General features: G+C 48.6%; 1 protein-coding gene across 4 annotated transcripts in view; it reads right to left on the minus strand.

The window, feature by feature from the left end:
* Positions 1–9,397: 9,397 nt before the first annotated feature.
* The window catches only part of PTPN18 (protein tyrosine phosphatase non-receptor type 18), a 15,136-nt gene continuing 8,112 nt past the window's right edge, over positions 9,398–16,421 (minus strand). For 2 of the 4 annotated variants that reach the window (XM_084753011.1, XM_084753014.1), the window contains 10 exons: positions 14,156–14,224; positions 12,822–12,884; positions 12,403–12,545; positions 11,466–11,532; positions 11,308–11,385; positions 11,130–11,210; positions 10,898–10,986; positions 10,202–10,407; positions 9,772–9,846; positions 9,398–9,589 (listed from right to left, as the gene is read on the minus strand). In XM_084753011.1, the coding sequence (XP_084609137.1) occupies positions 9,522–9,589; positions 9,772–9,846; positions 10,202–10,407; positions 10,898–10,986; positions 11,130–11,210; positions 11,308–11,385; positions 11,466–11,532; positions 12,403–12,545; positions 12,822–12,884; positions 14,156–14,224 (939 nt within the window). In that variant the 3' untranslated portion in view covers positions 9,398–9,521. The remainder of the gene's footprint in view (positions 9,590–9,771; positions 9,847–10,201; positions 10,408–10,897; positions 10,987–11,129; positions 11,211–11,307; positions 11,386–11,465; positions 11,533–12,402; positions 12,546–12,821; positions 12,885–14,155; positions 14,225–16,421) is intronic. The other 2 variants (XM_084753013.1, XM_084753012.1) reach the window with 2 other exon arrangements.

Here is a 16,421-nt window from a genome sequence, read left to right on the forward strand (position 1 = left end):
CCTGGGACCTTTGGAGACCCACAAATGCTCTTAACAGCTGAGCCATCTCTCCCACCACCACACCGCAGGTGGGACGTTTAAGAGGCAACTCATTAGATTATTCTTTGATTGACTGATGGCCTAATGGGTTTGTTCAAGGTGGTTGAGGAAGCCAGTTTGACTCTGGCCCCTTTTTTGTGTCCCTTTCACCAAGCCATGTCTTGCCCCACCTTAAAGCTCTGCAGAGACGCACCCCCCCCCCCCCCCACGCACACACACAAGCTGAAAAGGCATTACCAAATGCCACCCTGGTCCTTGGCCCTTTCCGCCTTCAAAAACTAAGTGACTCAAATAAACCTTTATTCTCTGTAAATTACCAGCTGTGGTATTTGTTACATTTCTGAGGCCACTTAAAAAGACAGGAGGCAGAAAAGAGCCCAATCTGACCTCAGGAGACAAGACTGTTCATTTCAAACTGTGAAATAAACACAGCAGGAAAGGAGAGGAGTCTGCCAAAAGGCAAGGGGAAGGTTCGAGCTAATAGAAGAGGTTTGGGGGATGGGAAATTAAACTCCACCGCAGGAGCTATGTGCACTCTTTCTACTTCCTGGAGTTGGTCCTCCAGACGAAGCTGTTCTATCTTTAGAAACCGCCTTGCCTGGGGCTATGGTGATGCAGGTGATAGTGGGGCCAAGTTAGGGAGCGGCAGTAAAGGGGAAGGAGATACTGTTTCAACATAGGGTCTTGGTCCAGCAGGGGTTTCCAAGGTTTGTTTATTCTAACAGCATCCCATTATAATAACAGAAAATAGATGAAAGGAATCAAGGCAAATATTAGAAAGTTGCGGGGAGGGGAATAGGATGAAAGAGGGAGGGAAGGGGAACAGGAAGATACAAGCGAGGGGATTAACAATTTAGATATAATATGAATAAATTAGTTGTTTTTTTTTAAGTTGCACACCTGTTGCTGAGGCTAGGGAAGCAGCAGGTGGGAGGAGACCTTTGCTGCTCGAGGTGTTGCCCATGGCAGCCCAGGGGACAGCATATTTCCAGAACACAGTCACACCTTTTCTCCTCTTTTTTTTTTTTTCCTTCCATTTTTTCAAGACAGGGTTTCTCTGTGTAGCCTTGGCTGTCCTGGACTCACATTGTAGACCAGGCTGGCCTTGAACTCACTGGGATCCACCTGCCTCTGCCTCCCAAGTGCTGGGATTAAAGGCAGGAGCCACCACAGCCCGGCATCTTTTCTCCTCTTGCCTGTACCCCTCTCCATCTCCTGATTGGTTTACTGTTTGTCCTTAAAGTGTTTTTCCTCCTGTTCCATCTCACACCCACTGCTGTTTTCAAATTTCCATATTCCCTTCTAGGAATGGGTCATTTTCCTGAGGCTATTGGCATGTTTTTCTCCGGCCACTGCTATTATGGACCGCTTTGCATGCGGCTCGCTGCACACGGAAGCAGCAGTCCACATTACAGGCAGTCGCAAGACAGTTTCTCTTTCAAGGCTCATTCGTCTCCATTTTTGAAAAAGAGTATTACTGAGTATGTACTTCTGCCCGTTCTGTTGAAGGTTTAGCTCTTTTCAGAGAGGACATTTTTGTAAGTGGGATAAGTGGATGGCGGCATACAGATGTTCACCTTGCCAGTTGCCCCGCCCCCTGCCCCACCCCACCATGTCCAAGGCACTCCCTACCCATAATGACGGTGGCAACCTTTGTTCTTAATATGCAAATAAAAAGATGAAAACCCCAGTGGAGAAATAACGAGGGATATGAATGTCATCATAAACACTGAAACCTGCTTAACTTCACTCAGAATTAGAGACTTAGGAATCCCAGCAAATAAAGGACGAATCTTAAAAATCGAGGAAAGGCAGCGTGTGTCATGGCCTGAAGTCCTAGACGGAAGTGAGTTGAGCGAGCATCCATCATTCTCGGCTACCTGGCTGCCGACATAATGAGGCCAGCTGCCTCGAGGCTCCTGCAGACAAGCTTTCCCACCACGCTGGACTATGAGCCCCGAACACGTGAGCCAAAACACCCTTACTCTCTCACTTTGTTCCTTGACAGCAATTTGACCACGACAGGAAGAAAGGCCGCTGGAACATCTGCCTAGACCCTGTTTTGAAACTAAAACAAAATCCGCGTTGTTGTTAGGTCTCCAGACCTTACAAGAATACCTTTCTGTTTCCTAAACCTAATGTATTCTGCAAATCGTGTTTTCAACCCACCCTGAACTTGTAAGCCCATGATGTATATAGCCAGCCCTTTGCCTTGCTAACCCCCTGAATACCTGCTAGGACTTCCCCTTCCACAGGGTGTGTTCTTGCACTTCTCTACCTCACAGGCAGCCTTGAGCCCCAAGTCCCCACCACCCTTCTCCCCAGGTGCTGCTGTCACACTAATCTACCCCACAAGCCGGCAGCTGTGAGCCCCAAGCCCCACCCCCACTCTTCTGCCCAGGTGCTAACAGCCAGTTATCTCACTCAACAGCTGTTTTTTGTCAGTCCTAACTCTTCCCCAAAAAAGGGACCTCAAAAGCCATGCTGGGGTTACTCTCTGAAACCCTAGCGTAGGGAGAGGCAGCTGGTCTGCCGGTTCTAAATAAGGTTTGCTTGATCAGACAGCTGTGGAAACGGTTTCTCCCAGGTCTAACACCACCACTTCTGCTTTTGCAGCCCTGAGGAACAGGCGCTCCGTGGTAAAGCTCCGTTTTGGTAGAAACCCCAGAAGAAGCTCCGCTAGCGTCTCCCTGGCAGCTGGTGAGTCCTAAGCCAAATCCTCTGTTTTCTTTCTACCCTTTTGCACTGATGCCCTTGAACTCTTCAGCAACCACGTATTTGCTTCCTCTTCCTGTTCTCGGTGTCTAAAAAACACGGTCCTTTTTAAGTTGTAAAACCCAGTAAGCGTGTCACGTGCCGTCCCTTTAACCTCTCACTGGGGAGGCACAAGCGGGTAGATCAAAGTCAGGTTGTTCTACACAGTGACTTCCAGGCCAGCCAGGGTTACATCGTGATACCCTGTCCCCAAACCAAACACACACACACACACACACACACACACACACACACACACACACACACACACTTTGTAAAACTTTCCATTACCCCAAATACCATGTCCTGGAGTCCCTATTAGAACTAAAACTAAATATTTATCATCTAAATATTCTAGAGTCCTGTTGCTCCAAAGAACAGTGGCATGGGTGGGACCCTTTCCAAAATTACATGTACTAATGAAATTATAACAAGAGGGGAAATGTGGACACAGCTGATTTTGGAAACGTTAGGGGCTGAAGGGGGTAGAATGAACCAAAATTTGGCCAAAAAGCGTGTATTCATCCTCTTTTAGCAAATAGAAAAGTCATCATAAAATCATATTCATTATCATTCAAAGAGACACCACATCCAGTAAACTTAAGCATCTTTTTAATGAACTTTTAATTAGAAGCATTTTGAAAATATGAAGCTTTGAAAACATCAAAATCTATCCTTCCTGTGAAAAAAGATGAATATAATTTAATAGCAGCCATGTATGGGGACAGAAACAGTAAGGCTCAGGAGGGGGCAGAGGGGGGCATGGGGGAGGTGGGCGGGGGGAGGGGGGCAGTTGGGCTCCAGCCAGTGACTCCGTAAGTACCTCTGCAAACCCAGTGGCAACCATCTGGGCAGCTTACCTTGACTGTGATGTTATCCAGGAAATGGAGATAAACCGAGAGCATGGGCTGCAGATATCTTCAAACTCTTGGACCCTATCTTCCCTTGTAAACTGACTCCACCACACAGCCTCGTGTGGAATGCCTCCTTCATGCAGGCGCTGGGCTCGTTAGCTCCCAAAATTTCAGGTTGCTCTGTGACGTGGGCATGGTCAGTAATGAGGGAGAGACTGAGGCCCAGGGTAGGATGGCCAAGGGTGTTGGCCAAAGTCACATTTCAAGAGGTTCAGGGTCCGTGAGAAGCCAGATGGCAGCAGAACAGGAGCCGCTCACTGCAGCACCAGGACCAGGCTCACGTAGCCGCTCCATTGGGCAGTTTTCAGCCAGGGCGCTCAGGTCAGCTAGGATGATTTTAGAGAAGGGCTCTTGATCTCTTGCCATAAATACAATGTCACTTGGGCTTGTCACCTAACCAGGGCACAGGCATAATGCAAGGCAGGAAATCTCAGCCTCACGGTGCACATCCGGACGCATGCACACACAGTAGGGGTGAAGCTCATGTGTGCCATATATTTTATCCAAATGTTGCTTCCCTTTCTTCCCCCAGCACCCCAGTTTTCACTTTCCTATTGCTTCTCCATTTCCTGCCTCCCTTAAAAATCTCAACCTTGTGCTCACCTTTTTAGGTTCATAACCTACACACACACACACACACACACACACACACAGACACACACACACACACACACTCACGCATCAACACACTTGAGTACACACCATTTTAATGTAGGCTCCACAAGTGACATAGACGTGGTTACCTCCTTTCTGAGTCCAGCTTCATTTGAGTAACATAATAGATTGCAGACACGATCACATCCTGCAAATGTCCTGCCTTCATTTTTTTTTTCTTATGGCTGCATTGAGTTCTATTGCGCATAGGTGCCATATCTTTAGAAATACATTAATCTATTGAAGGTCATTTCAACTGCTCTAATTTCGGCCTGTAGTAAACAGCATAGCTACAAAAAATGGATGTTCAAATATCCATGGTATGTTGACTATGAGTCCTTCAGGCATGTACCCAAGACTGGTGTAGCCTTGTCATTTGGCACTTCTATTTTCAACTTGTTGAGGAGCCTCCATGCTGATTTTCACAGTGAACACACAAGTTTACACTCCCAGTCATGGATGGACAAGGAGTTCCTTCCCCCCCACATCCTCACCAGCACAGCACTTGTCATTTCTTCTCTTGATGCTGGACATTCTGGCTGAGACAAAGTAGGTTTTTGGTTGGTTTTGGATTCTTTTTGCTTTTGTTTATTTGTTTGTTTTTGTTTGGGCTTTTTTATTTTTCCAAACAGGGTTTCCCTATGTGGCCTTGACTGTCCTGGACTCACTTTGTAGACCAGGCTGGCCTCGAACTCACAGCGATCCACCTGCTTCTGCTTCCCGAGTGCTGGGATTAAAGGTGTGCTCCACCACACCCAGCCTGACAAAATAATTTTAATTTGCATTTCCCTTGATAGCTAAAGATAGTGAATGAATTTTCAAGCATGATTTTGGCTCCTTGTGTCTCTCCTTATTTTTTTTTTAAATTAGAGCGTGATATACATAATTCCACACAAAACTACAGCCTCCCGAGGACATATGTTCATGAAAGTAAGTGTTATCAATACACTTCTTTGTAATGTTGTCTGGAAGCTGGGTGTGGTGGCGCACGCCTTTAATCCCAGCACTCAGGAGGCAGAGGCAGGCAGATCGCTGTGAGTTCAAGGCCAGCATGGTCTACAGAGTGGGTTCCAAAAGTGCACTCAAGTACTGCTTGCTGAAAATATATATAAATAATCAAGCCAAATTTTATGTGTCAGGTAAATGTTCTACACGGGAATCGCACAGGGATGAACTGACAAATCTGATGTTTCCATGGAAAAGCACAGCCTAGTTCCTGGCCCCACCCAAAACCTGGTTATGATCTTGGTTCTGTTTTCTGCCTCTCTGTAAACCACTTATTTTCTGCCTTGCATATTTTCAGTTCTGGCCAAATTCTCAACCTCTGCCTCCTCCTGCTATGTGCATAGCAACTAGCTTCCAATTTTTCTCACATTTTCTTGACTTGGGAGTCACTGAGAATTAGAGACTAAAATTTGCCTTTTCAGGTTCCTATCAGAACTCTGAAAGACGTTCTGCAAGCCACAGGTATGTGCCCCACCTCAGCTACAAGAAATAGCCAAGGCCTGCCTGGTGATACGTATATCACAAGGCCTGCCATTGCCACCAACCCAGATGACCTGGATGTTTTCTGCCATCTTCCTTCACCACCCAGAGATGCTCTGAGGGACCTCCATCTGGAAGCCATCCTCACACTATATGTCATCTCAGATTCGGATCCCATCACTAAACTTTACGTCTACATTGATTTTCATAAGAATTCTCTTCCCTATACACCTGACTCATCATAGAAGTCAACAAATATCCTCTTTTGAGAAGTCTCAAAAGGTGGCTAATGAGGCGAGGAAGCAAACATGGCTGGCCTTATGTTACCAAGGAAAGGAAAAAAGTGTCTTCTGTTTCCTTAGAGAGAGAGAAAAAGAGAGAGAACACATGCCTTTAATCCCAGCACTCAGGAGGCAGAGGCAGGCAGATCTCTGTGAGTTCGAGGCCAGCCTAGTCTACAAAGAGAGTTCAAGGACAGCCAAGACTATACAGAGAAGCCCTGTCTCAAGGAGAGAGAGAGAGACTCAGCCTGTTGGCACAGGCTTACTATTAGCTCCTCAGGAGGTTGAAGCAGAAGAATTAAAAACTGAAGCTAGGCAAGTGTGGTGGCCAATGCCTTTAGTCTCAGGACTTGGGAGGCAAAGGCAGGCAGATCTGAGTTCAAGGCCAGCCTGGTCTACACAGGGAGTCCCAGGACATCCAGGGCTACACAGAGAAACTCTGTCTGGTAAACCAAACAAAAACTCCTCAAAGCTGGGGATGGTGATGCACACCTTTAATCCCAGCACTTGGGAGGCAGAGGCAGGAGGATCTCTGTAAGTCCGAGACCAGCCTGATCTACAAAGTGAGTCCAGGACAGCCAAGACTACACAGAGAAACCCTGTCTGGAAAAAAAAAATCCTCAAGATATGTATGGGATAAAGAGTGAGTTCAAGGCTGGCTTGGGAAAATTTACTGAGACTGTCTCAAGCCAGCCAGTTTATAGAGTGAGTTCAAGGTCAATCAAAGCTACATGAGACCCTCTTTCAAAACAACCAACTAACTAACTAAATAAATAAATAAATAGGCACTGGAGAGATGGCTCTGTGGGTAAAAGCACTTGCGGTTCTTCTAGAGGACTTGGATTCGAATCCTAGCACCCAGCTGGACGCTAACAACCAATCTGTAACTCCAGTACCAGGGGATCCAATGGTCTCTCTGGCTTTTGCACATGGTGCACAGACACACAAGCAGGCAAAACATCCATACATATAATTGTTTAAACTGCTAAAAGATGGCTGGGGATGGAACTCAGTGGTAATGCACCAGGCTACCACGCATGAAGCCAAGTTTAACAAAACGAACACAATGATAAATGCCCCGTTTCTTTGGAAGAAGATCAAAGAGTGCCTATGGCTTTCTCTGGACCAAACTTTGCTTCCTGTATTATTTACTTTTCTAGTACTGTGACAAAATACCAGACAAAGGCCATTTAAAAAAGGAAGGTTTTATTTGAGGTCACTGTAGTGGTCCATCCTGGTGAGGGAGTCGTGGCAGGAACACGAGGCAGCTGGCCATCACACTGCATCTGCAGTCGGGAAGCTTGCTTTCCTCTTCTTCCTCATCCAGGACCCCAGACTGTGGAATGGCACTGTCCACCCTGACGGTGGGCCCTCCCACTTCTCCTAACCCAATCCATAAGCTCTCTCACAATGATGTTTGTTTCCTAGGTGGCTCTAGAGTGTGTCAAATATCATACAGGATTAAAGGCAACAACCCTAGCAGGCTGGCATTTCTTCTGAGCAAAGGGGGAAGAAGAGAAGATTAAGAAGGTGGCTGCAGAGTTTGGGAGTGAGTAGCCATTTGACTTAGGGTGGATTTCCATGGTAGAACTGACAGGACCTGCCCTCACCTGGGCCCTCACCTGGGCAGTCTTCCCATGTAGTGATCCCAGAGACACGCCCCCTTTGACTTCAGCACAGCCACTCGCTCTTTCTATTCATACAGTGCAGCTAAGACCTGCACAGTGTTCAGGTCAGAACTAATTCTATCAGCTGCAACCGTCCTGGTGTCTGGCCTCCAGGAAGTAACTTTGGTTGCTTTCTCTTCCGGCAGGATGAACTGTTTTGCCTCTTTCTGCAACAGCTCCCCATTTCCAGGAATTAATTGCTCTCCCTGCTGGTCTGTGGGACCAAGGGATTCAACAGTTCTGGCTTTGAGACTAACCAATGTGCCAAATGACACCCTATCCCCGCCCCCCCCCTTGCCTTCGTTCTGTCACTCCAGGATGGGCAGCCCAGGATCCCCAGCCCATGCTCTAAACTAAAAGGCTGGCCCTTCTCTGTTCCCCTGCTCAGCATGATCCACCCCAAGCTTCATCTTAAGAGTTTAGATTTGCCTGGTGGTGGTGGTGGCGCACGCCTTTAATCCCAGCACTGGAGAGGCAGAGGCAGGTGGATCACTGTGAGTTCGAGGCCAGCCTGGTCCACAAAGGAATCCAGGACAGCCAAGGCTACACAGAGAGACCCTGTCTGGGGGGGGGGGGCGCGGGCGTGGGAAGAGTTGAGATTCACTGCAGTGCTTAAGATCCTCAAGGGTGCCCTGTCGTGCCTGGTTCCTGCTCGCTGAGCTATTCAAAGCACAAGCATCTTCTAGCACTTGACAGTGCCAGTAGACAAATCAGGGATGCTTTATACCTTTTTAAAAAGTCAGGTTCCCAGAACCAAAGTGAACCTGAGAGTCTGCAGCTGGTTGTGGTCTGACATTCATGAAGCAGTGTAAGGCTCCTGAGCTGAGTTTTTGGACTGCTCTTCACTGGATTCTCATAACAAATCATTTTAGTGATGTGTGCCTAGCTAAGCAAGTTCCTGGTAGGAGCCTTCATCAAATTCAAGGCAGACCGTGCAGGAGCCTGGAGAAGGCACTGTGTCAGAAGGCATAGACAAGAGTGACTAGATAAACAACTGTCATACAGATGCTGACGTGTTTGTGACATCATGGCAGTGGGGGTGGGGGGGCAGGACCGGGGTTTAGAGCTTTGCGCATACATTGAAGCTTGAGGATCTACTCTCTTGCATCTCAAAAAAGATGATGGGTTGAAGTTCTGTTTTTCTGGATGAAATACTATTTATCTGACTGGGTGACCCATTTCTCTGATCATCTGCAGACCTTTTTTACATGAGGGTGTATCTAGATGTGCCTCTGGCTGGAGCGCCACGTGTCAATCCAGACAGACATCAGCCTGAGGGCTTTGTCAAATTAGGACTCTGTCCTGGGTGTGTAGAGAGGGGTTTGCAACTGTCCTTTCTTAAATTTTCTCAGGGTAAAGCTGAGCGGTGGTGGCCCATGCCTTTAATCCCAGCACTTGGGAGGCAGAGGCAGGTGGATCGCTGTGAGTTCAAGAACAGCCTGTTCTACAAAGCAAGTCAAGGACAGCCAAGGCTACACAGAGAAATCCTGTCTCGAAAAACCAAAAATAAATAAAAATAAATAAAAATATTCTCAGGGTAGATCCACCACCTCCCACTTAACCTCTCCGAGCTTGAATTGCTATAGTAACTGGGGCAAAGCACTTATTTTTTTCTGCCCTGAGAAACTTTTATTTTTGATTCAGCCCCAGAAGTCCCATCCATACAAAGCACAATGCGCAGTAGCATGGAGGCTGCACAAGTCCAGCTACCACTGAGCGACAGGCACTCACACCCGTGTCCACTCTGCTGGAGGATCCCGTGGCCCTTTGGGCCTTCCGATGCGCAAGTTGAACCCTGAGAGAAGAAGGGTGGCATGCAGAAGCCGAGGCAGGAAAGTGTCGGGACCCCCACCGCGCCCCCTCCCCGGTCCCCCTGAGGGCGTGCCTCCAGGTCCCGGAATGCTACGGAGGAGAGAGCCTGAGTCAGGAGCCCCAGCCCGACTCTCCAAAGCGCATCCTAGGCTCTAACTGACTTACCTAGCCCACCAGTCTGCGCTCCCTCTGTTACTTCTTCATAAGCGTCAGGTCCGGGAGAGTTTTGATCTTCAGGAACTACGGGCGGGAAAACCCCTACGGGTCAGCTCAAGCAAGACACAAGGGCTCCAGTGGAGCGCAGATACAGACTTCCCATCCCGAGGAGTTGGAGGCGGAGCCATGGGCGTGGCCAAGCCTGGATGTCTGTCTTTGGGGTTAGGCTTAGACAACCCAATCTCCCAACTGAGACCTGACCTGGGGGCTCATTTTGGGGTTTAACTAAGACAATGGCCCGTGGGCGTGGCCATGCTGGGTCTGAGGCTGAGCTCCGCTTGGCCGCTAGGACCCTCCAGAGCCCTAGCAGGTAGAGACAGTCCGAACAGGTGCTTGCGGGTCACCCTCAGCCGGACATCCTGGGCGGGCCCCGACTCACCGCGGCCCAGTGGCGTCGTCCCCGGGGCGTCCTCCGTTTGTGCCTTGGGCCGCTGGACACGTGGAGCCACCTGGCTGTAGATCGGGGTGTCAGTGCTGCTGGGCGCCCGCGTCCCCAGCCCTGTGCCCGCCGGAGCGCCACGCTTCTGCACCACAGCGTAAGTGTCGGCCATGGGAAAGGTCGGGGGCCCGGGCACCGAGATGCTCCTGTAGCAGGCAGCAAGCAGAGGAAGTGAAAGCGCTGAGACAGCGGCGGGGGGGGAGGGAGCAAGTGCAGCCCAAGCAACAGGCTTCCTTCCTGCCTGCCCCAGTCCCCAGAGCAGAAAAGGAGGGAAGGGGGCGGGCCACCTGAGGAAAGAAAGCGGGGTCCCGTGTCCCTAATTATCTTTACAGCAGGAAAGGCAGGGCCAGACTGGGAACTGAGACTAGGGAGGACTCACATAAAGCCAGACTTGGTCCTGTGTGTCTGTACCCATTGCAATGAGAGAGAGAGAGAGAGAGAGAGAGAGAGAGAGAGAGAGAGACAGACAGACAGACAGACAGACAGACAGACAGACAGACAGACAGACAGACAGACACTCTAAAAACATATTTGCCTAATTAATTACCTTCTGGAAGAGCAAGGGAAAGGCCAACCCAGAATGTAGGGCTTGGGTTACAGGAGAAGAGTGACCAGTAGGCAGACGGGAGCCAGTACCTGAGGACTCCACCTGGTGGGCGGGCTATGGCAGGCAGGGCTGGGGAAGTCCTGAGGGAAGAGGTGTCCTTGTAGATGGGGGCACAGTTCTGCAGGGAAAGCAGGCGGGAGGGTCATGAGGCCATGTCCCTGATGCAGGTCACTATGGGCACTGAGGCGAGCTTATGAGGGGAAAACCTGGGGAAGGGGTTCTGAAGAAGAGTCGGTAGGAATGGAATTGGGGGCTCTGTACCTCCTTGAGGTGGGGGCTGGTGTTCTGGAGAGTCCTGGAAAATAGCTGGGCCACTGTGTGGTACAGGAACCTGTACTGCTCCTGTTGGGGTCGTGGCCATTAAGAAGGGAAGGTGTAGAAGTTACTTAGGGAAGCCTCCCTGGGTCCTTGGCAATAGGAAGACAGGGCAGGCACATACCTCTGTCTGCACTACGGCAGGCCGCTGTTTCCGCATCTCAAGGACCACTTCGAAGAGGCTAAAGTTGGGTGGGATTGTCTGGGATAGAGAAGGTGTGTGTGCACAGGCCCTGGTAGGCTGGCTGAGACACACGGCACACAGAGAAGATAACGTCATACCTGGGTCAGCAGTAGCTGCCTCGCATAATCCACGGCACACAGGACACCTGTTCGTCCACAGCCAGCACTGACAACCAAGGACCAGAGCAGACTCCATCACGGCCTGCTTACAATGCCCTTTTCCCCAGGTTGGTTTTTTTTTTTCCCCATTCTTCTCCTCCCCCCTTCTCACAGGTCTTCCTGTGTTGCCCAGGCTGGCCTCTGACTCCAGCTTCCTAGTGCCTGCCTAACTGTTCAGATACCACAACTGCTTCTTGGCTGAGAGCTCTCTGCAGTACCTCTTAAATGGCAGGGTCCCTAGATTATAATTTTAAATAAACCTTGTTGGTTTTCACATGGACATTAGTATGCACCCATGGTGTGTGTGTGTGTGTGTGTGTGTGTGTGTGTGTGTGTGTGTGTGTGTGTGTGTTGACCGGAGATCAATATTATATTGGAGACAGAGTCTCTTACTAAACTGGGTGCTCACAAATTGGCAGGCTGGCTGGCTAGCAACCCCCATGGAGGCACTTATCTCTACCCCTCACTCAGCACTGGGGTCACAGGGGCAAGCCACCTGCCCTGGCTTTAACTGGGTGCTGAGGACCTGAACTCAAGTGCACCTACAGCAAGCACTTTACCCATGAGATATTCCTTCAGCCCAGGAAAACCGTGGTGGGCGTGGTGGCACACGCCTATGATCCCAGCGCTTGGGAGGCAGAGGCAGGCAGATCTCTGTGAGTCCGAGGCCAGCCTGGTCTACAAAGTGAGTCCAGGACAGCCAAGGATACACAGAGGAAACCCTGTCTCGAAAAACCAATCCCTCCTCCCAGAAAAAAAAAAAAAAAAGAAAGAAAAGGTAAAGCTAGCTCTAAGCCTAATGTCTCTTCCTTGCCTTTCTACCTCACCCTCTGCCTTCTGCCTCACCGGATCCTCATAAAAAGCCTATTTCCCAAACCTGCAGTGGACACAGAGGGGTCCAGGTCCAACTCCTTGGAGGCGACGGGCCTCCTCCACCGTGATGAGAATGTTATCAGGACTGCTGGGAACCCCGTGGTCTGGCCAGGACACATACTGTAGCTGGTGCACAGAACGGGATTCCTGAGACAGGGGAACAGAGGATAGGAAAAAACACATTTATCCAGCCCCTTCTACAGTTCTAAGTGCATTCCATTTAAATCCACTAGCTGAGGCTGGGTGGAAGAACATTTGCACAGCACGCACACGGCTGTGGGCTCCATCCCCAGCACCATAAAGAAAACCAAATCCACCCCATAATACTGGTGGGAACTGACTCCTGTCCTGAGCACCCATCTTACAGAACAGGAAACAGCTCGTCCCATGAGAGAGCCCCTTCACCTTTTGACCTTTCAGTACCTTCTGGAACGTCACCTGGAGGGTCCTGAGAATGACGTCTGTGTTCACTGGGGTTTCCTTCATCTTAGTATGTGAGAAGAGGAAAGAAAACACGGAAGAGAAACAGATCTTCAGCAACACATTTCAGATTTCTAGAAAGCGAAGGTTTGGGCTTGGGTTTTTTGGTTTTGAGACAGGTCTTGCTGTAGAGCCCAGGCTGGCCTCAAACCCGAGATCCTCCTGCCTCAGCCTCCCAGGTGCTGGGATGACTGGTGTGTACTACCATGCCTGGAGGAAGGGAAGCATTCTTCACTAAAAAGCAAACACTAAAAATACTTTAAGAATTCTTTGGCCTGTAGTGCTATTGCTATTCTTTCATTCCTGGGGTCACTGACTTACCTCCCACGTGGCTGAGACAAAAGAGCTTGCTGGGCAAGCCTTGCAATTCAGGGTCTGTTGGACTAGCTTACTTAGTGTGTCTTGCAATTCTCAAATATATATATCAAGGAAGCGATATTATATTTAAAACAATTGCTTCCTTGTATATTTTCATTTCTTTTTTTTTAACTTCAAAAGAATATCTTTATCTCTTTTTTAAAATTAATTTTTAGTGCATTGGTGTTTTGTCTGCATGTGTGTGTGTGTGTGTGTGAGGTTGTCAGATCCTCTGGAATAGAGTTACATACAGACAGTTGTGAGCTGCCCTGTGGGTGCTAAGAATTGAATGTGGGTCCTTTGGAAGAGCAGCCAGTGCTCTTAACCACTGAGCCATCTTTCTAGCCCCCCAAAAAATATTTTTAAATGGTTTCACAACCAGTGATGATATTTCCTTTAGGTAAGTATTATGTTATTGTAAATATAGCCATATATTTTAAATTCCAATAAAGTTCTATACTGATAATACTTGTAAATTTTTCTTTTAGCCCAAAACTTCTCCCAAAGCTTTCAAGAAACCTTCTGTCAGAGAGAGAAGCAACTATGCAAATGTAATCCTTTTACAGTGAACATAAGAGAGTTCTATTGTTCTGAAATACAATGGCCTTGTTGCATTTGTTACTGCTAACTTCTGTGTGAGGGGGATTTCCTCCAGTACTGTGAACAGGGTAAGGAAATGAGAATGGCAGAAACCTGAACAGGCACGCTTGGTCACTGAGGCAACTGTAACCATAGTCAAATGTGCTAGGGCGTGGGAGGAACTCTTACCCAGCGCGGACTGTGAGTTTTCCACCGCGTAAGGGGACGTGAGTAATGGTTTGTCTTTCCAGGTCTGGCCCACGGCTTTTCGTTCTGCATACCTTCCTGAGATCTCCCTAACTACGCCAGGCCTGCTGAGCCCACCTCTGTTCCCGGCTTACCAGGGTGATGCAGAAAGGCCCGGTCTGCAGTGGCTCCTGTTCCCGGGCCCAGTAGCGTTCACACTTCTTCTGCAGAGTGAGGCCAGAAAGGCAAGGAGTGAATGGGGAGGTCACTTTCAGAGTGGCAAGACACCCCCCAAGTGCTGCTTGTGCGAGGGCCAGCAGCTGCCGCTATAAGGGAGGCCAGTGGCAGAGTATGACATTAAATACTTGCACACTCCATGGAGCAAGCTTTTGAGCATGCTGGGAAAGACAGTTCAGGATGTCCTCCGACTGCCTGGAGCTAAGTGCATGGACCACTACGTATCACAGATGCTATTACAGACGCGTGTGCACTGCAGGGCTGTGGTCACTACGTGGGCTACCTGGCTTACGGCCTTGATGTGTCACTAAGCTGTAGAAACTAAGAGGCCCCGTGATTCCACCATGCTGAGGACACACAGATCATGGTTCTGAGACAGCAACACAGAATCTGCAGGGAAGAGAGAGCGATGCAGACAGAAGCCAGGGAAACAGAACACAGCAGGATGATAAACTATCCAGGAGAGACTTAACTGTCTTCCTGGAAAGGTAAAACATCTGAAACACTCTTTAACCAGAGTCTAACACTCTAACACTGAACTGTGCAACACTTACAAATCCAGCATCCAATGTTCTTGGCCAACAAAGACGTAATGAAATGTGACTCGCACCAGGGGAATAACCAGGGAGTAGAAAAAGACACGGAATCGACAGGGGAGAAGGAGGCCAAGGCCTTAAAACAGCAGTCTACACGGAGTCACATGGAGTCAAAGAAAGAACGAAGTGCAGTGCAAAAACAGCCCCAAACGGAATTCCTAAGCTCTCACAATTCACCAATAGCAGGTTAAACCCCCAAAGAAAGAAAAGCCGTGAACACCAAGATACAGCAGAGAAACAAAGCAGAAAGAGAAGTCAGTCCTTTGTGGGACACACCAACCGGTACCTGGAGCCCAGGAGAGGCAAGATGGAGAGAAGGGGGCGGGGGCTTTAATTTATTATTTTGTGTGTATGGGTGTTTTGCCTACATGTATGTCTAGGCACTAGGTACATGCCCGGTGCCAGAAGAGGGCACTGAATCTCTTGTAATTGGAGTTACAAATAGTTGTGGGCCTCAATGTAGATGCTGAGAGTTGAACTTGGGTTGTCTGGCAGAACTGCCAGGGCTCTTAACCACTGAGCCATCTCTCCAGCCACAGAGAGAACAGAAATTATACTTTAAGAAGTAAAAGCTGAACATTCCCCAAAGCTGATGAAACTAGAGACTAAAGAGTTAACAATCAAGAGCTAGAGTGATGACTCAGCTGTTGAGAGCACTGGCTGCTCTTCCAAAGGACCTGGGTTCAAATCCCAGCACCCACATGGCAGCTCACAACTGTCTGTAACTCCTGTTCCAGGAAATCTGACACCTTCACACAGACATACATACAGGCAGAACACCAACGTACATAAAATAAGAATAAAAAAGTTATTTTTAAAAAGTCAGCAATCTGGCTGGGCATGGTGGCGCACGCATTTAATCCCAGCACTTGGGATGCAGAAGCAGGTGGCTTGCTGTGAGTTCGAGGCCAGCCTGGTCTACAAAGCAAATCCAGGACAGCCAAGATAACATAGAAAAACCCTGTCTCGAAAAACCAAAAAACAAAAAATAAAAATAATAAAAAAATAAAGGGGGACAGTTCCCCTACAAATGCCATCCAATCATGTACTGTATGACCCATTTGTTTGTCTAAAACCTATAAAAACCACACACTTTCTAAGCTCGGGGCTCCCATTCCCAATCCACTGTGTTGGTGAGGGAGGGAGTCCTTGCTCGGCCTTGAATAAACAACCCTCATGCACTTGCATCGAAAGTGGCTCCTGAGTGGTCTTTGGGGACCTTGAGATCTGGGAATAGCAAACACAAAAATGTAAAGTATGTCTGAGTCTCTTAGGTCACTATTGAGAAAGGAAATGGCAATTCACAGAATCCGAGAGATACTTGTCAAGTACTTTTTGTTTGTTTTTGAGACAGCATTTCACCGTGTAGCCCTGGCTGTCCTGGAATTTGTTCTGGCCTCGAACTCAGACAGCTACCTGCCTCTGCCCCACCCCACCACCAGTGCTAGGATTAAAGGCCTGTGCCACTACTGCCCAGCTAAGTACTTTTGTCCAGAACGCTTTCAATCAGACAATAACCCAGTTTTAAAATGAGACTTGAATAGATGTCTTTCCAGATAAGACACACAAATGGACAAATAAACACAAG

The sequence above is a fragment of the Acomys minous genome (genome assembly GCF_964271855.1).
Source record: "Acomys minous genome assembly, chromosome: 13".
In the NCBI taxonomy this organism is placed as follows: Eukaryota; Metazoa; Chordata; class Mammalia; order Rodentia; family Muridae; genus Acomys; species Acomys minous.